Source organism: Pinus tabuliformis, chromosome 9, assembly GCF_031772625.1.
Source record: "Pinus tabuliformis cultivar Carrire ecotype Pingquan chromosome 9, CPIR1, whole genome shotgun sequence".
NCBI classification, from domain to species: Eukaryota; Viridiplantae; Streptophyta; class Pinopsida; order Pinales; family Pinaceae; genus Pinus; species Pinus tabuliformis.
The window spans coordinates 1462556262-1462577427 of record NC_142307.1 but is presented as its reverse complement, the minus strand read 5'-3'; the positions used below and the strand labels follow the sequence as shown (position 1 = coordinate 1462577427).

At 43.0% G+C, this 21166-nt stretch overlaps 1 protein-coding gene across 1 annotated transcript in view; it reads left to right on the top strand.

Annotated features, from left to right (window-relative positions):
* Window positions 1–19321, top strand: part of LOC149154102 (uncharacterized) — a 41521-nt gene extending 22200 nt beyond the window's left edge. Inside the window, exon 3 of the mRNA XM_089441291.1 lies at window positions 19064–19321. Coding sequence (XP_089297417.1) covers window positions 19064–19251 — 188 coding nt within the window. The 3' untranslated portion in view covers window positions 19252–19321. The remainder of the gene's footprint in view (window positions 1–19063) is intronic.
* Window positions 19322–21166: the final 1845 nt, after the last annotated feature.

The window sequence follows — 21166 nt, the reverse complement described above, 5'->3', positions numbered from 1 at the left end:
GAGGCTCTAAGTGTAAAAGGGGGTGAAGGAGAGGAAGTATGAGATAGAGAAGTAGAAGCATAGAGCAAGTGCAAAGTGTGTCTTGGGTCGTAGAGTAGGAGAAGGCTCTGCAGCTGAGTGCGCAGAGGCCTAGTTGTCCACAGCTGAGTGCGCGGACCCCTGCAGCTGAGTGCACAGGGCGGAGTTGAGTCTGTAACCAAAGGAAGAGAATAATAAAGAGAAGTTTTATCTGAATTCCGTGTATCTATTCTTGAGTTATTACATGTTTGATATCAATTGCAAATATACTGTTTATTTACTGCGCGCACTTGTATGAATGATTTATATTGCTAAGTATACTTTACACATGCAAGTAAGCTAAGTTAATAAACTAACAGTGAAATACTAGTAAGGACTTGGGTAATAACAGCGTTCGGCCCCCGAGTAGGGTTGCGCGAAGGCAACATCATAGGCTGCGAGGTACGGGTAAGTGCGCGTAGCGACGTGCGCACAGGGTCGAACCGTGGACCACTTGAACTCATCAGACATCTCCAGGGTGTGGAAACCTAGTTCTAGCACCCTCCCATACTACTTCGGGTGAGACCTCAGTCCGCACTCCGCAGACTATTGCCGAAAGGGCCAGTAGTACCGGGATTTGTTTGGCTAAATCACCTCTGAACCTGGGTCAGGCCCCAACAAGCCAACAAATGGTTCTGTTGCTGGGACCGGGATCTACATAAGGGATGTCTGATGTCGTGTCATTGGAATCCGATAAAGAAAAAAATTGAAGGGTGGCTGGACGAAAAAATTCACAAGTTCGCGTTGCAGGAAAATAGGAATCTGCGAGTATCGAAGGAACAATAGTTAGAGCGCTACTTATATACGAAAATCCATGAAAATTTCTTTGCGTCCTTCCCCTCTGAGTTGTATGAGTGCATCGCGAAGCTAGCAGACAGTCAGGGAAGGTGTAGGCTTGACAAACCAATTGTGTGGACTCTAGAATTGGTGCGCAGACTAGAAGCAACAGAAGATAAGATTGCGCATGTTGTGTACCATTGGCTCGATCGAATCATAGGAGGGTTTATCACTGAGTTCGCGGTATATACTTCAGTTATCTAAAGTGAGGCGGAACATCGCTTCCTCAAAGGACCGCGAGGTAAGTACATTAAAACTTTGAACACTTGGATTAAAATGCTACTATGTGAAAAGTGGGTTATGCGAATAAATTGATGTTTGGGGCTACGCGAAGTGGGAGGATCTATAGAAACGAAGGTAGTGCATAGATAGAAACTAGCCCCTTGATTTCACCTCGGCAAGAAAGTGAGGAAGAGCTCGCGAGGGTTTCACCAAGGAGTGCGATCAGTCTGATAAGGCAACAAATTCTGCGCATACCACCCCCACCTACACCACCACCAGTTTCACCATCTTCACCCCCATCTTCGCCCACACCACCTCCGCCACCACCACAGTTTAATATGGCAAGCGCAATAAAGTTTCCAGTATTCAGAGGAGTAGGAAACGAAGATCCGAACCAATTTTGGTTCGTAGTAAAGGCTGTATGGGAAGTGCAAGGAGTCACGGATGATAATATCAAGAAGGAAACATTGGTTAGCACCTTGCAGGATCACACACTAACATGGTACATCAAGCATTCTAATGACAATCCAAACACAGGGATCGTAGATATCCAAGCTGCGCTAAACAGGGAATTTAGCAGACCAAAATCAGAGACATAGTCGATCATCGGATTTAAGGAAATCGCGATGCTTCCAGGTGAGACCCCCTGGGAGCTAGATCAGAGACTGAAGGGTATGATTCGCAAAACCAACATGACCTTGATGGATGGGAAGCACCACGCATGGTTTGTAGCGTCATTAACGCCACATCTAAGGACCATGTTGTCACAGCAAAAACTATCTACTCAGACCGAAGCCTTGGAGATTGCAATGAGGCTCCACGAGACCCCGATACAGGATCCTAGCCTGGGAGTGTAACAGATCCATGCGCAGTTGAAAAATTTGTGTCTTGAGATGTAGAGTTTGAAACAAGATAGGACAACTCGGCCAGAGGGGCACGAAGAGGTATGGTGCATAAAATGCAAGGGCCAGGGGCATGACAAGGACCATTGTCCAGTCTTCGTGAACTACCTAGCAGGAGGAGGGCCAATTCCATTGAGACTAGAGGCACAAGCCAGGCCAAGCGTGGCGCCTGCATTATGGTGCACGATTTGTCAGATAGGAGGGAAGCACACTACAAATAACTGTCACCTATTACAAAAGTATACGCAGACGTCCCAACAGTTGTTCTGTAATTTCTGCAGGTCAGTAGGCCATGATGAACGCACATGTAGAAGTTATGAACTGATGATGGATCGGACTCCTGCCTACAGAGTTCAGACTGAAACACGAGCCCTCGATCAAAATACAGGGATGACGCGCACTGGATTTTAGGGGTGCGGATGAGGTCGAGGTGGAATGGGACCAGGAAGGGGTTGCGGGCAACTGATTTATTACAATTAGCGCTGGATAGGGCATTATGCCCGCGATTGTACAAATTCGACGAAAGCCTAATGTTTATATTGTACCCAGTTTGATCATGAGACGGAGGACTGCCCCACACTAATAGCGAGGTTGTGCGATAAAGGAATACTCCAGCCTCCCCCGACTCAGAATCTGCAAATGATGAGGTCTGAGCCGTGTGAAGAGGACCCAAATGTAAACATCGTGCTCTGAAGCGGTATTACGACAGGAGATGACAAGGGCAAGCAACCTGAAGAAAGTGCTTGGGTTTGCAAGGCTCCTACAAAGGAACCAGAGTTCGATTTGGAGTGCGCAAAGGAGACATTCATGGAAGCTAAGAAGAGCTTCACGGAGGCCTCCACTTCAGGTAGTAAGGACAAACTAGAACCGGAGATGGACCCATCAATGCTTACTACCTTTCTGGAGACATGCATGAAGCTGCTGCGTGACAGCAAGGCTGTGAAGGGACTGCAAGAACTCATCACTAGGTGCGTTGGGTCAGGAGAACCACGCGTAGTCTGGAAGCTTGGGAAGCACACAACACGAACAGGAAGGGAGATGAGATTGACTACGCAAATCGGGGAATATGAAATGGATCAAGTGATTCTAGATTTAGGATCAGACGCGAACGTACTGCCAAAGCAGACATGGGAGCGCATGGGCAGGCCCGCATTGCAATGGTCCCCTATTCAATTGTGAATGGCGAACCAGCAGAAGATCCTACTGATGGGAAGATTGCAGGGAATAATGGTAGACATCGAAGGTGCGAGCGCGCTTGCAGATTTCGAAGTGATAGAGATTGTCGATGACAGCAATCCCTATCCCGTGCTACTGGGAATAGATTGGGCCACTGATATGAACGGAGTGATAAATCTAAAGAAGCGCAAAATGATTTTTGAGAAAAAGTCATTGCGCGTAGTGGTACCTTTAGACCCTGCAGAAGGATCGTGCTACACAGAGCCAGTGTGCGACGATGATCTAGACTGTATCTACAAGATAACCGCTTGGGAATAGGATTAGGTGAATCCTACAGTGGATGGCAGGATTTCGTGGGAGCATGAAAGGTCCTACACATCAGATTCGGATGAGGAAATAGAACGATGGCAAAAATAGTTACACGATGTAACCATGCTCAATTGCAACATGATGGTACGATCACTACGCTGCGTGACAACAGAGGTAAGGGATATGCCTATGTATGACAGGTTGATAGCGGTGGATGAATTCCTGACCAAATTTGAAAGAGAAGTGTCGGAACAGCAGCGTTGTGACACTCTGAAATGGGCACTGCACGTTATGCCCGCAAGGTGGTGGGGTACGCATCAAAGAAGTTTTGAGAACTGGCGTGACTGCAGAAGAATGATGGTTATACGGTTTGGAAATCCTCAACTGCAAATGGAATCCAGGTATGATGGACAAAACAGCCTACGTGCCCACCTCTCCAGAGGGGTACAGGTGTATGGTATGCAACCTGCACGGATGCACACCGTCCTTACAATAGGAAACATGAACAACAAACAGGAGCGAGCAAGATGAGGGCATAATCGACGAAGTATGATAAGACCAAGCGCGCCGAAGATTATACATGGGGAAGCCTTTAACAAGGTGTGCGAAGTGTTGAACACGGTCCACCATGTGAGACACACTGACTGGAACCTGCGGGTACCAGTGATTCTATGGCCTTATAGGACCATGTGCAAAACCCTGACCGCACAAGCACTTTCGAAATTGACTTATGAAGCAAGGGTTGTGATCCCTATGGAACATGTGAAGCCTAGTTCACGCATAGCAGCACCCATAGATACGACGGTCCGTGAAGCCCGGAATGAAGGAATCACACAGCCACGAGAAACAGAACACATAAGGCTTGAGGAAGAAATCTAATAGGGAAACCTTAGACTTCGCGAACTTGAAAAATACCAGGTACAGCTGAGGGAGAAAAGCTCTTCGATGGCCGCAGAGGTCAAGAAGCTAGAAGATGAATTAAAGGAAGCATTTCTCGTCAAAAAACCAAAGGTGGTAAGGCAAGTTGCGTACGATCACAATGACATGTTGGAGAACTATCGTCGTGAACTAGTTAGCCTACTGCCTTGGCTTGGAATGCATATCGCCAAATGTAGTGGCCAGGGTAGTGCGTTGCAAGTAGTAAAGGGCACGAGGCCAACCACAACTATGGAAGGTGGGGGTTATCCGCAAACCATGGTGGAGGATGGGATGGAGCCCCACATGGGTGGTGTGACCACCTGACTAGCCGCAGGAAGGACAGTCTTAGCGCTCTAGGTAGTTGAAAGGAAGTGCGGGACTATAAACTATTCTGCCCAGAAACTGCGCGATATTGGGGATGCGCGCAGAAGCAGAGCGTCACAGGGTTTGCGACCATGCACGGAGGGCTGCGCTGCAGTGCGGATTGGCCGAAAAGTGACCGTTGGTGTCACTATTCACAATGGGATGCTCGATTTGAGGTCAAATGGAGCGGGCGGCGGGAATTTAAGACGCGATTTATGGGCAAGATTTGGGAAAATTTGCCGCAAAGAAAGCATTAATGGCCCGAAATTGTGGGGAACGGTCGAATTCAAATTCAAAAGGCGTTATAAAACACAAAGGGCTGGCCAGCGAACAACACTTGGTCATTTGAGAATTGAGCGCTTGAGCAGAGCACTGAGCATTGAGAGTCGAGCGATAATTGAGCCCCTAAGTTCGTAAGTGACAGAATACAGCTGAGATACGATGACAGCTACTAAGGATGGTTTGGGAATTGAAGAGGTAACCGCTGGCAAGGCCGTGCAGACCCCCATGGTGGAGGATGTTCCAGAAGGCACTGGGGTTGTGACAAAAATCCCCAAATCACCGCGAACGCCGAGGCCCAAGAAAGATAAACAAGCAATGGCCCCCATACGTGTGTCCCCGAGGAACCCACTACGCAGTAAGCTATCAATGGCCAATAAAGGAAAAGTTATCACGGTCGACACAGATGAGGAAGAAGAAGATTTACAGGCCCTTATCATCACAGCGGAAGAAGATGAAGATATGGAGGAAGATATTCAACCTATACACTCTGCAACAAAACTGCCCGCGTATGTCCCTCCACAGAAAGGGAAAACCAAAGTGCCGAAGGACCTGGACGAAACGAAGAGTTCACTCCAGACCCCGCTCCTCCCAGATGGCATTGTGTTTGAGGGCACACACCTAGGCCGCGTGCCAACCATGAAATTTGAAGATTGGGACCTCGCTAACTGCGAGAAGTTCCCGCACCTAGAGACCGGGAACCTAATGAAGCAGAATACTGAGGGGGTGGTGATAACGTTAGAGCCGCGGAAGTGGCTACACGATGTGGAAAAGGCTGGGTTGCTGCACTTACTATGGATACCGCATTTCCATAGCACGCCCATCACCATTTTCTTCATCACGCAGCTGCTTTGCCTAGTGCATGATGGGTATCTATGGCTAGAGGAGCCTCTCCCCATCATGGCAGACCTCATTCACCACATTTCTCAGCTCCCCTACAAAGGAAAGGACCCTGCAACCATAGCTGAAGGAAAGGGAAGTGATTTGGCCCTTACAGAAGCCATGAAGACAAAATACAAGCTGGAGAAGAAGAAAATGGACTACGCGATCTCTAGCATCAAGGACAAAGGGGTATGCGTAGAAACCCAACTCTTGGCTGGAAAAGTTATGAGGAAGTGTCGCGCCGATGAGGTACCGGCGCCGATAGTTGCATTAGCCGAGCAATGTGTGGAGGGGGTCCAGTTCAACTGGTCCCAATTCCTTTGTGAGGAATTTTTGCAGAACTATCGTGAAGCCCAAGAGCAGGGTAAAACCTTCCACTACATGTGGTTGTTGTTATCCATAATGCTCGTAGCGTGGGAACTGCCAAGGGACAGTCAATTCCCCAGCATTGACAGAGAATTACCGGAGGCCACGAAGTACGCTTCGCTCTAGGCTACAAAGGACACGAAATGGATACGCGACACCAAAATCTTCTGGGTGCTCATGGAGATGAGCATCCGGATGTGGATCAATCGGCAATTGCTACTGTCGCCTACGGTGTACAACACTCTGCATAGTTTTGCAAAATTCAAAGCTGACATTCATAATGTATACATCAGGGTGTGCAAGGATACAACGAAGTAGTGGACGAAGCTCCCTTTTATAGCCACTGACGACGCTATCTTCACTGTCTTAGAGACATGGCCTCCGGAATGGCACGCCCCATATCTAGCAGAAATGGAGAAGGCGGCAACACAAAAGAAAAAGGATGATGCCAAGCTACGCGTCACACAATTGGCTGAGAAAAGGCGGTAGGAAACAACAACAGCTAAGGAAAAGGTAGCACGTGAAGCGGCATAGAAAGCCACCGAGCAGAAGAAAGTCGCAGAAGCAGCAGCAGCAGCACAAGCGGCAGAAGCAGCAATCGCGAAGACGAATGAGGGCCAAGCAACGTCCTCGCAAGGGTAGGAGGCAGAGGAAATAGAAACAGCCGAAGGGAGTGTAGACACAGTTGAAGCGGCCACACATTGCAGAACAAGCAGGACCAAGGAAGAAGGTCAAGGCCTCGAAGTTGGCCATTGACCTGATCACCTTAACTGAAGGTGATCTCCATGACATCGGCGAGACAGTCTGCGATGTCACCAATGAAGCACTTCATAATTTTATGCAGGAGCACCAGACTGTGTTGGGGGCCCTCACAGCGTAGCTATAGGAATTACAGGTGCACCCCCCCAGGAAGGTACCCTGTCAACCCACGTCGCAGCCGGAACTTCAGCGGCAGAGCAGATGTTGTGCGCAAGGATGGAAAATACAATAGTGTTGCCGGAGGGAGCTCTAGTGTCGTCAAATGTGATGGATCGAGCTGCGCGCTAGGGAGAGTCGTGTGATCAAAGCTCTTAGTGAGCATAATATAAACATAGAACAGCTCAACTTGCAGAGCGACGAAGTGGTGTCGCAAAATCAACATTTGGCACAGGTGGTAGATGACGCTTGCCAACACGTCCCGAAGCTGGCCATCGCAGCAGATCCACTGGTAGAAGTGCGGATCCACAGCTTGGCAAGCGGAGTGCATGAGGCCAGAGAAGAAACGACAAAGGTTCAACTAGTGCTGAATCTTCAAATCGCTGAGTTGTGGTTGAAGGCGCAGCCTTCCACTCCCCCGGAAGTTAGAGAACAGCGCGCTAGCGCTATCACAGCAGGGTTGGAAGAAATTGAAGGTGCAGTGCGAGACTGTACCAGCATGTTGGAACAAGCACTTGAGGTCCTCACGACTTTGCAGGAGGACCCCAACATCCAGCGCCTAGAGACAGAGGCACGAGAACTCCAGTAGCAATACGATAGTGTCCGAGGAACTACGTAGATAGTAGTCCTCACTCAATGACTTGCGAGGATGCAGCAAGCTAAGGCACTGAAGGAGCAGGTGGACGCGGCGTGACATAAGGAGGCAGTTCTCAAAGCACGCGTTCAACCATGGATTGACGAGGCCTTCATGATCATGACAAATATCGAAGGGAAGCTTGCACACATACAGGGGATGCACGCATAGATGTAGGGAAACAATTCAGACATGGAGCAGAGGATGCAACAGATCCAACAAGCAGCGATGCAGTACGCTGCCGACATCAGCATAGTTTGAGGACAGTTGGAGGGACTCTGTACCAACATCGCTACACCGATAGAGTGACTCGAGGGCGAGTCACAATGTTTGTGTTGGGGGCCTGTTGGGCATGGAATCCCCCCGAGGCATGTTTTGGGGCTCAAAGCCCATGTTTTGACCGAATATTGCGGGCACAAAAGTATGTCAGAGTCATAGGGTTGTCCGCCCTAGTTTGTAATGTAATGTCGGCCTACCCATGGTCCGTGGACCATGGGATTGTATAAATAGAGCGAGGCTCTAAGTGTAAAATGGGGTGAAGGAGAGGAAGTATGAGACAGAGAAGTAGAAGCATAGAGAAAGTGCAAAGTGTGTCTTGGGTCGTAGAGTAGGAGAAGGCTCTGCAGCTGAGTGTGCAGAGGCCTAGTTGTTCGCAGCTGAGTGCGCGGACCCCTGCATCTGAGTGCGCAGGGCGGAGTCAAGTCTGTAACCAAAGGAAGAGAATAATAAAGAGAAGTTTTATCTGAATTTCGTGTATCTATTCTTGAGTTATTACATGTTTGATATCAATTGCAAATATATTGTTTATTTACTGCGCGCACTTGTATGAATGATTTATATTTCTAAGTATACTTTACACATGCAAGTAAGCTAAGTTAATCAACTAATGGTGAAATACTAGTAAGGACTTGGGTAATAACAACGTTCGGCCCCCGAGTAGGGTTGCACGAAGGCAACATCACAGGCTGTGAGGTACGGGTAAGTGCGCGTAGCGACATGCGCACAAGGTCGAACCGCGGACCACTTGAACTGATCAGACATCTCCAGGGTGCGGAAACCTGGTTCTAGCACCCTCCCATGCTACTTCAGGTGAGACCTCAGTCCGCGCTCCGCGGAATGTTGCCGAAAGGGCTAGTAGTATCAAGATTTGTTTGGCTAAATCACCTCTGAAACTGGTTTAGGCCCCAACAAGCCAACAATTTGTAGATGTCTTAAAGACATTTCTTCATCCTCTAGTATCCCAAGGATCCTCTGTAGAGAACAAAGAGGGCACTACTCTATCCCATCTAGAATCCTTCTCTCTTAAAGATTTATGTTTCCTCTGCCAATAATTGATCCTTTAGAGGGGCGAAATATCTTGAAAGCTTGTTCATGGCTTCTTTTCAACTCCCAAGTCCTCATGCTTGATTCTCTTTAAGCCTTCCTTTCTACCCTTGAATGCACTTTGGATACTTTGTCTTTCTTTCTCCCGCTCCTTGTGGGATTCTTAGTTGCTTGATAGTGGGCTCCATATAAGCTTCCTAGTCATGTATCCCTTCCCACTCTCTCTCTCAAAGGTGAATTTTTATTTCTGGAATAACATCCCTGCTCTCACAGTGCAGATCAACACCTACACTATTATTTTAATAACTAGCCACTTAGTAAGATTTGTGATCAATTTAGGGAAAGAAAATCCAATGCACAAATTAAAATTCTAAGGTCATTGAATGTCCATATTTCCATTGAGTATCAATTGAAGCTTTGATACAAATAGTCAAAGATCCTAAAAGTGCAAGGTACTAGGAAATTCACTTGTAAGTGCATTTTCCATCAAATCCAGCAGCATCATATGGTTAGCCCAAGATTCTGGCATGGTGGCCAAAAAGTGATTACAATGATGGATGAAGACAACTATAGAAGTTGGAAAGGTTGTGTCTAGATTTCCATGGAGCACAAGCTGGATATATTTGGCCGAGGAACAAGGAGTAGAGAAAACTGCCATAGATCCTAAAGAAGTCTATGTCCATATTTCCATTGAGTATCAACTGAAGCTTCGATACAAATAGTCAAAGATCCTAAAATATTAGCAAAGATGTGATTAAAAAGAGCTCAGAGAACTTCCATAGAAGTTTCTACTGAGATTAGGGACACCTTAACTCTTTCTAGGTGCATCTATTTAAAGTTTAGATTGGTATCCATTGAATGAATCCATAAACACTATCTGAAAATTACAGATTTGGGGTTAAAAATGAGTTCGATCTAACTAGACCCAACGCAAAAAATTGATAGAGAATCCAGATGGCTTCAGCAACTCAAACAAGTTGGAATACTTCCACTAATTCCGTTAGAAGTACAAACCTTCTCAAACTTTTATATATGTGTTACTGGGAAAAGTGTCTATTTAGAACGACTCTATCCCACTAAGGTGTGACAGTTACCTTAGAAACAAACAGAGAAAACTACTTTTGTATTTCCTTTATGAATTAAAGATAGAGGGGGATAGAAAGAACCGACCTGTGTCTTGCGCTAATCCTTTGATCCAATTCCTCTCTTCTTTGACAGCTTCTAGCTACCTGCTTCCTTACTTCCCCAGCTTCACCAAGTTCCTGTAAGATCACAGAAGAAGGAAACTACACAAAGACATGGATCTATATTCATAAAAAGCTTAGGATCAGATTTAAGCTAAACATACAAATGTAACAAGCATCAATGATACAAAAGCATGTAGGAGAAACTCAAATAGTTTTATTGATATAACAAGAAGATCCAGGAGGAGTTACAACCGATGATTCCTGATCCAGCATCAACCTCCTAGCAAAGAAGCCCCTCTTCACCTCCAACAAAGCGTAAATCACCCAATACTCTGATATCTATCTCAAAACCAACAACAATTCTTTGCAATGTACAAAATTCCAGCCTCTGGATCTCTGGGATGAGGGATCCATATATAGATGTATGCAAGGAGGATGAGTCCGCTTATGATTTGACTAGTGTCTTCTCTCTGTCAGTTCTTGCTTCCACTTGGAGACTGAGAGCCTCTTACTCATCCTTGGTCGAATTCAGTGAGGCAAGTGTCATTGGAGAAGATTCTGGAAGCTTCCATTGTCTTTCCACCTCGCGGAATGGCACTGCCATTTGTCATTTTCCGCTCAACGCACCCTGATAGTGCATTTAGGTGCGTTGCAACGCACCCAGCTAGTGTATTTAGGTGCTATGCAACGCAGCTAGCCAGTGGAGCAGCTGAAATGATCATGATTTGACTGATTCTGAGCAGTTTTTGGTGGAGAACTTCTGGGAGAAGCTGTAATTTGTTGACCTTGTTCCTTTAGGGGTTGGAACAACACTTTTAGGGACTTAGGAGCCCTTGGTTTATGGACATTTCATGCTTGGTGCTGCAAGGCACAAAAATGTCTATAACAGTTGCCCCCTAAAGTATGAGGCCGTTAATCGGGTGAAATGCTTTATTATGAGGATCCGAAGTTCTTTCAATGCTGGGAGGAGACCTGTAATAAGATACAATACAATACATTATCTTCATACTGTTTTTCATGATCTAGCTGAGGCGGGCATTCCCATGCTCAGCTTTATAAATTCATTTTAATGTACATAGGACAGACAATCGTCTGAGTGTAGACTGATGATTCTGATAGAGCCATCATCCTTTTGGTAGGATGATTATCTGTGCTGCAATGCTGTACATTTTAATGTCTTTATTTTCCTGAATATATATCGCAGCCCGGATGGATGAAACTAGATTCGGAGTCTTCAATCTCGTCCGATTTTCACTCGAAGTACAAGTCGATCCATGTGAGAAATGTTCTGAAGTCGAACATGGAAAGACATCGCTTGATTACCAGTCAATGATGTAAACTGTTAACAAGCGCGAGAGGAATCACCGATAATGATAATGACCCTCAAGGTACTACAGTACAATTCACGTGGTGTGAATAAATGACTTGGCGTCGAACACCACGCAAAATCTTTCGGTCGAAGGCCATTGATGTAAACCTGTCGCCGGAAGTGAGAAACTTGCCATTGAGGCATGCAAGCTTCAAAGTACTGAACGGGGTGTTCCTAGACCAACTTCTTGGATAATGAGCTGATGTCGACAAGAAGTGATCCGTCAAAGGAGGGCCTTAATGAATCCCACATCAACGACACGGAACAGAGCAAATGATTTTGATGGAGGTGAAAACAATCTGATGATATATGGTTCAGGATGGCGGTCATGAAAGAATGAAGTATAATGTATGGTAGTGGATGAGACACAAGTGACTTCTCTGGATGACTTCTCTTGAACATGTCGGCGACACTTATGTGATGGATTGGTAGCATTTACCCCAAATGTGGATGGTATGGCGAGACCATGGCGATGTGACCGGTGAATGAAACAACCCAACCCGACTCGGACACGGAGTGGAAGTGTCATGTTCAAGAGCGACTTGCTACCAATAAAGATTCTTTGAGTTTTCTTCCCAATTTTTCCCCAGTCATTGCTGACCAGTACCTCTTTATTTTTGTCAAGCTTGAGGAGAATAACATATGCTTGTTCTATAATTTTTCCTTCGGGCAAACCCATCACTATGTTTTAACGAACGTAGCGATAGTGAAACTCGTTCTCGTCTAAAGACAAGTTTGTCGCTATTAATCTTTTTAACGAGTTTAACGACAAAGATAACTCGGTCCTTTTCTTTTTTAGAGAGTCTGAAAAGGTACGTAAAGGTAACTCCAAAATTCCTTTTTCGTCATCTAATCCCTTAAGTATGAAAAAGTATAAAACAATACAGAAGGGATGAATTTTCGATAGTTTTAACGAGCCGAACAAAACAAGCGCTCGATCTTTTTGTGCAATAATCCCTCAGGTCCAAAAAGATTAAAATCTAGAGGAGGGATAGCACTTCCTGTCCCTTTAACGAGCTGAAAGGCCAAGGACTCGACAAACTTTTCATATTTTACGAGTCAGTTGAAAAGAGCTTAAAGGAGACTCGTCTTTTGAGGAACGAGTGATAAAATGGGTAGCAGCTGATTCCAGGTAAGGTTTGGAATTTTCCAATCACGGCAGTGTCACAAGGATGGCTAGTGAAATCACTCTTCGCAGCTGTTCCTCAAAATGGGTAAACAATCAAATGGGGGTGAATGATCGGCCAATGGAAAAGTGGAGGTGACGGTGCAAACACGACCAAGGCTTTAATGGCTGAAGTACTACATTCACGGTGGTTATTTACCGGGGAATAGTTCATTTTTTAACGAGCTTAAACGCGGGTGGAAACATTTGCTCGGTTTGGGTTTATTTTTTAACGAGCTTGAACCTCGCGGTAAACACTGCTCGATTAATCCAGTCATATGATAAGAATGTCTCATATAAAAAACGACAACTTTTAGAGTTTTGCCCCACATCCTTTCTTTATGCAAGTTAGGAGACGACCAATCCTACGAGTTTAAAGGGTTAGAGGTCCTAAAAAATTAAAAAATAAATAGTCGCTCTTTGCTTGCACTCCAAAAGGTTTGCATGCCCCCAGGTATAAAACAGAGTTTCAAGGTTACCCCTTCTTTAGTCCGTTAAAACATTTGTTTTACCGAGAGAGGCCTACCTCTTACAGGTTACCCAAAGATTGTTCTATTCGCAGCGCAAACAAAACACTTCTTCGACGATGTCTACCGAGATAAACAAAGGTGAGTGGCGGCGCTCGCCAACTCTCATAACTTTGACAAGAGAATCTTGTACTAGAATAACCCCCTCTTCCACTCATGGACGGGGGTACAGACTAGGCATATTCTCCCGCGGAAACCTACTCTATACCCGAAGTTTTCCTGCTGAAGCAGACCAGGATGCATGCCCCCTGGGTTTCAGTCATATCCCTCCGAATTACTCGCGCTCATCGGGAGGACGGACTGGAGATTGAGACATTTCTTGCGTGAAAAGACCATTTAGGGATGGTATATGACTATTTTCTCTGTATGATCCGGGGAATGAAAGCTGGTCCACGAGCTTGACCATTCTTCCTTCGTGCAGAAAACACATTAATCTAAAGAGTGAGGAGACAATCGCTCCCATGCAATAAATATAGTCTCGTCCAAGGAGTAGATTGTAATCCAGGGGTCCTTGAACTACCATTACGTTCAGGTGAACGGTTTTCCCTCTCAATGTTATGGGCACATCGGGAAGGATCCATAAAGGTCGACTGGTTTCTTTATCAAAGCCTGTCAGATTTCTCATCTCAGGCAAAAGCGATGGCGAACCAAGCGCTTTCCAAGCAGTTGAGGAAAGGATACTCACAGAAGCCCCCTCATCTATGATGGTACCAACCATAACCATTCTATATATTTGAACGATAATTCGGAATGGTATGCTTGCTGGTAAACGGGGTCTGCCTAGTTGATTCCAGTCGAAGGAGACAACTAGGTTGCTTGGAGGTGGGACCGAATAGACGGCCGGGTACGAATCTGACGAATTTCCTTCCTGCGGTAAAGGAACGGGTATATTGCCCCCATGTTCGTTGGAGTCTGTGCTTATGAAAAGAATTTGGACGGTGTCATCCTTGTTCTCTTCAGTGGGTGTATCATCTGAAGATGAAACCTCTGAAGGCAAGACCGGGTCAACTGCCGTCTCGACCTTTTGACTTTCGTCTGGTATGGACCCAGATGGTTTATCTTCAATGATAGGTGCTTCAGCTGACCACTTGAGCGGGCCAGCCGGATTTTCGACTAGTGACGGACTCGGCAAGAGTTTTTTATATCCAGGAGGAAGTCGTAACGGTGAAACCGGACGATCATCCAAAATTCTTCTGGCTTCGTCTAAGAAGGGACAACGGTGGACGGCATGATCGCCTTCACACAGTTTACAAGGAAATCTATATTTCCCTTTTTGTCCTGGGGCTTCACTTTCACTAGTCGACGGTGTGCTTTCAACATGATCACCAGAGGTTGACGACACCGGGTTGTGCAATCTAGGAGACCAATCCCTTAATATCCGAGGGATGCAAGGACAATCTCTGTGAAAGTGGTCTCCTTTGCAAATGACACATGGCGATTTAGGCCTGGTCGGTGCAGTGTGTGGATTTTCGTTAGACGACACTCGTTTTCCCCCATTCGCCTTTGGCTCCTTCTTCTTCTTATTTTCCTTCTTCTCCTTAGGAACTTGACTTTTGGCTTTACCAACCCCATCAAGCGAAGAGGAAGGAAGAGAGGAAGAATTAAATGAAGTAGGTTGGTGGGCAACTCTGGACTCGTCTAATTGCTGATTCGATTGTTCAGGAATAGTGGTGTTCTGAACGACAGAGGTTGAGAAGAGCCATACAGGCAAACCAATTGTCAGTCCTGGAAGCGATAATGTGGCCATATGGGGTGCACCAACATCTCCCCAAGAGGAGAAGGGACTAGGATTTCCACCAAGGGGAATTCCTTGGTTGGTAGACTCCATTTTCTCAACCCAAGATCAACGTAGGAAAGGGGTAATGAATATTACGTTTAAAATAAATTTTTAGACGCTTTGACACAACTTGTTTTTTCAGTTTTTAAGAGTCGAGAAAAAACAAAAGATGACTCTAGTCTCCTTCGATTTTTAATGAGCCTGAAGTGACAAGTGCTCAGATGGACCTTTTTCGTTAAAGAGTATGAAAAGGAACGAAAGGGACTGCTATGGAGATCTAGGTAGAGGGAGTACCAAACCAATCGCAAAACTGCAGAATACTTTTTACGGTACGATAGTCAATCTTCCCGAATGCTGTGTTCAGTGCATTGCGATCGATAGGGCGGCAGACACGGCTTCCTATGGATAAAGGATTTAAGCGTATAGGGGTCTCCCAATATATACTCGACGGTACGTGGGAGCACAAGTCCGTACTGGCACTTATTGTCTCAAAGTGGAGGAATCACCCAACCATCAGTGAGGACAACAGTTACCAGGCTTTACGACGTCGGAATACGTCTCTGGCCTAGACCTCTAAATGTTGTGTGTTAAGTTCCAAAGCGTTGTTAGATTCATTGAATTTATTTTAAGTTGATCTTTCTTATGAAGTTTGCCTTTTGGGTTCACCACGAGATGTAGATGTAATTCCTAAAATGCAATCTAAAGATGATAAGCAAACTTTTATCTCTTTTCAGCAATGAAAATCCTAGCTACTAGGGGAAAAGAAAGACACAATCTTTTCACAAAGAGCAAAGAGCACACTGTAAATGCACTTTCCTAAATCAAGCCAAACAGACTGTCAATATGCAAATGCACATGTGCATGTATTTGTTTTCGACTTTCTTAATATTGATGCTAAAAAGAAAGTTGATGTACAAATCTGAATTTGCTTTCAAGCGACAAACACAAACAAGCTTCTTTTCGAAATCAAAAGATAAAGACGATTACGACGCTTTACGATTTTGAAATAAACACTCGTTTTTGACACTAGAAAAACATAAATTCAGACCAAAGGCAAAAGTAAAAGTATAGTCAACCATCAACAGCAATCAAACTTTCTCCTATGATCAAAATCGACACTTGCGACAGATCTAAATCAAAGGACGATAGTACGACTATTCTACTTTTGCAATGGAAAACTGTAAACGACTCAACAAACACACAAAAACATCTACAGTTCTTTTGTACAAAGGAGGCGGAATTACAGCAAGGAAAAGGGGTTTTCAAACAGACACATACACTGATCACAGGCTGCAAAAATCAGAGACAAAACTGGAAAGAATGAATCACAAGAACCTCAGCTGCACAGGGCTAGTCTGATCAGCGCACCTGTAACACAGAGAAACTGGATTGCAGCGCAGGTTGCCCTCTCGGGAATTGCGCTGAAATGCAGGAACTCTTCACAATACCTGCGCTGGGGCAGAAACGAGAATTCTATCCGGGTTCTGGGTCACGGTTTGCAGTTTAGTCTTTGGTTTTTGGCCGAGTAAAAGCAATCAGTAATGCACAATCAGAGGGTAGATCTAAGGAGGGTCTAAGAGCTATCACAAAGGGCAATCAGATCATTTGTGAATCAGTTGTTCAAATCATAAACAGATCCAGTGAATGGATTGAAGTAGCAGATGTCTACTTTGCATTTGTTATGGCAAATGCAGTTCGAATGCTACTTATAAGTTTATGAAACAAACAACAAAAGATACACAAACAAACTAATTAGACAATCGTCCCCAGTGGAGTCGCCATTTTGTTACCGGGAAAAGTGTCTATTTAGAACGACTCTATCCCACTAAGGTGTGACAGTTACCTTAGAAACAAACAGAGAAAACTACTTTTGTATTTCCTTTATGAATTAAAGATAGAGGGGGATAGAAAGAACCGACCTGTGTCTTGCGCTAATCCTTTGATCCAATCCCTCTCTTCTTTGACAGCTTCCAGCTACCTGCTTCCTTACTTGCCCAGCTTCACCAAGTTCCTGTAAGATCACAGAAGAAGAAAACTACACAAAGACATGGATCTATATTCATAAAAAGCTTAGGATCAGATTTAAGCTAAACACACAAATGTAACAAGCATCAATGATACACAAGCATGTAGGAGAAACTCAAATAGTTTTATTGATATAACAAGAAGATCCAGGAGGAGTTACAACCGATGATTCCTGATCCAGCATCAACCTCCCAGCAAAGAAGCCCCTCTTCACCTCCAACAAAGCATAAATCACCCAATACTCTGATATCTATCTCAAAACCAACAGCAATTCTTTGCAATGTACAAAATTCCAGCCTTTGGATCTCTGGGATGAGGGATCCATATATAGATGTATGCAAGGAGGATGAGTCAGCGTATGATTTGACTAGTGTCTTCTCTCTGTCAGTTCTTGCTTCCACTTGGAGACTGAGAGCCTCTTACTCATCCTTGGTCGAATTCAGTGAGGCAAGTGTCATTGGAGAAGATTCTGGAAGCTTCCATTGTCTTTCCACCTCGCGGAATGGCCCTGCCATTTGTCATTTTCCGCTCAACGCACCCTGATAGTGCATTTAGGTGCGTTGCAACACACCCAGCTAGTGTATTTAGGTGCTATGCAACGCAGCTAGCCAGTGGAGCAGCTGAAATGATCCTGATTTGACTGATTCTGAGCAGTTTCTGGTGGAGAACTTCTGGGAGAAGCTGTAATTTGTTGACCTTGTTCCTTTAGGGGTTGGAGCAACACTTTTAGGGACTTAAGAGCCCTTGGTTTATGGACATTTCATGCTTGGTGTTGCAAGGCACAAAAATGTCTATAACAATATGAGAGTTTCATCCATTGAAGGTGAACAATATTAGATAGTGTTTTTGAAATAAAACCCCATAGCGAACTAAAACTAAGGCCATGCATTCCTAAGAGCGCTTTAAGCTACACAAACTGTGATGGAATTCTTTCATTGTCAAAAAAATTTTATAAGAAAAAATTAGAGTGCACAATACCTTGAGGTTATCAAGAAATGGTGATGGTCACTATCTTTCATTATCATCATTATTAATGACGAACCTTGAATGTCACCACAACACCTATACATTTAGCGACGCCACCTTTGGTGACGTTAAGTTTTTTGGTGACGAAGGCTAAGGTCCATCACCATTTCTCATATGAAATGGTGATGGAGGCTAAGGTCCGTCATCATTGCTTATATCAAATGGCGATGGTCAATGTCCGTCATTAAAAATAATATTGGTGACGAACCTTGAATGTCACCACAACACCTATACTTTTGGCGATGCCACCTTTGGTGACGTTCAATTTTTTGTGACATAATTTTTTTTGACCGTCACCAATGAACTTATGGTGACATTTTTTGATCCTCACCAATGTCCCTTTTTCTTGTAATGTATTGTATGCGACTTATTTTTCATTAGAAACAATTTACTTTTTCATGTAACATTTTTTTGTTAAAATTTCTTCTATTTCTAATCCGAATTACAATTTTAATTTGAACTAAAGCTTCCAGTAACTCTTAATTTACCAATCATGCATGGACATCATAAGAAACATTCATAATAGAATATGAATAACAATTGGGTAACTACTTCATATGCATTAAAAAATGCTTCTACTACTTAACGTGAATTACAAGTGTAATCTTAGTTGGATCTCAAATATATCTTAAACCATATTTTCATTTTATTTTTTAATACTATTAAATGTTATTATGTCCTGCCTCATCTTATGGTTAGCATTGTAACAAAAATATGCATTGTGCTATGGAATTAGTACTAACATGTAATATTGATGTTTTTTCCATAACGCCACAAGTAATGACCTCGAACATGATGATACAGACTATGTTGAGCTCACATCAGATATCAAAGACAATGATGATGAGGTTGGCGATGGTGATGGCGTTGGTGGTGATTATGTGGATGAGATTATCAAGATGATCATGAGGACGATCTTAACTATGATTTTCATGGTGCTAGCTAGCCATGCGTTATTTTTTATATTTAGTTGGGATGTATTAATATGGTAATCATACATTTGAATTTTAGTTGATTCAAATAATGATGATGATACTATCAATACTATCTTGTTACCTTATGAATATGTTGAAAATTGTTTACATTTTTTATGAAGAATTACTATATGATGAGATTCCTATTTTTTATGGATGTTTTGAATTTACTTTAGAATAATGATATCTATGAAACATTTTGATTTGGTAATCATACATTGACTTTTAGTTGATTTGATTAACTATGATGATGATATTATCATTATTATCTAGTTATTTTATGTATATATTAAAAATTATCAACATTATTTTGATGGAGAATCATTATGTATGATGATATTACTATCCTTGGATGGATGTTGTGAATATACCTTAGAATAATGATATTCACAAAATATTTTGATATGATAATCACACATTTGAATCTTAGTTGATTTGATTAAAGATGATGAGGATATTATTAGTATTATCTTGTTACTTTATATATGTGTTGAAAATTGTCAATGCTTTTTGATGGAGAATCATTATGTATGATGATATTATTATTTTTGGATGTAATATTGCAAATTTACCTTGGAATAATGATATCTGCAATAGGTGTTGATTTAGTAGTCATATGTATATTGAAAATTTTCAATGATTTTTTGATAGAGAATTGTTATATATGATGAGACTACTATTTTTTTTTATGAATGTTGTCAATTACCCTTAAATTTGTTTACAAACATTAAGTTATCAATTTGAATTGTGATATATTCTTAAATGATATTTAGAAACTGTAATATATTTCACTATGTAATTGAAATTAGTAAAATGAACCCATAAAGGGGGTCATAAATGAAAAGAAAAGTACACTCTAAACAAGAAGCCAAAAGTGGATGTAACCATGGATGCAAAATTGGGAGTAGAATTGGATGTTAAACTAGCCATCAAAACAAGATGCAAACAATGACACAAAAATGGTTTTAAAGTAGAATTAAAAATGGTGCAACACTAGACACAAAGAAGGGAACAAAATAGGACATACAAAAGGATACCAAATTGGGCATAAACAAGGACGCAAAAGTGGACACCAAAATGAGGATGCAAATAATGATGTAAAATTAGGATGCAAAAATTGGCGCAAAAAATGATGTAAGAAAAGACAAAAAACAAGATGCAAAATGAAACTAAAAAAGGGTGAAACCAAGGATACCATATTAGATGCCAAAAATTATGCATAACTAGATGCAAATTAAAACTCAAACCTAGGTGCAAAATGAGAAGCAAATGTGGACACAATATGTGGCAGAAAAAAAGATGCAAATTTGGATGCCAAAAAAAATGCAAAATTAGACACCAAAAAGGATGCAAAATTGGACATAAAAAATGGTGCAAATTTGGACATAAAAGTAGAAAAAATGGTGCAAAAATGAGTATAAAAATGGCTCAATTTTGGATGAAAATTGAGATGCAAAATGAAAAAATGATGGAAAATTTGGTGCAAAAACTAATGCAAAAGTAGACGAAAAAATGGCTCAAAATTGAATATAACATTAGAAACAAAATGAGATACAAAGGCGGACGCAACACATGGCTCAACGTAGGATGAAAATATAGATGCTCAAAAAGATGCAAGAAATTTTGTTTAAAATGATCCTAAATTGGATGCACCAAATGATGCAAAATTAGATGTAAAATATGGTGCAAAATAGGATGCAAAAGAGGGAGACAAATCAATCGCGAAAGTGGATGCAAAAAATGGTGCAAAAAAAGGCACAAAAACTGGCGCAAAAATAGATGTAAAAATAGGCACAAAATTAGAAACAAAAATTACATAAGACTAGATGCAAAAACTAGCAAAAATTGGATGCAAAAAAAAGGCACTAAATCGGATGAAAAATATGGTATAAAACTCAATGAAAATTACGACACAAAAATAGAAGCAAAGAAT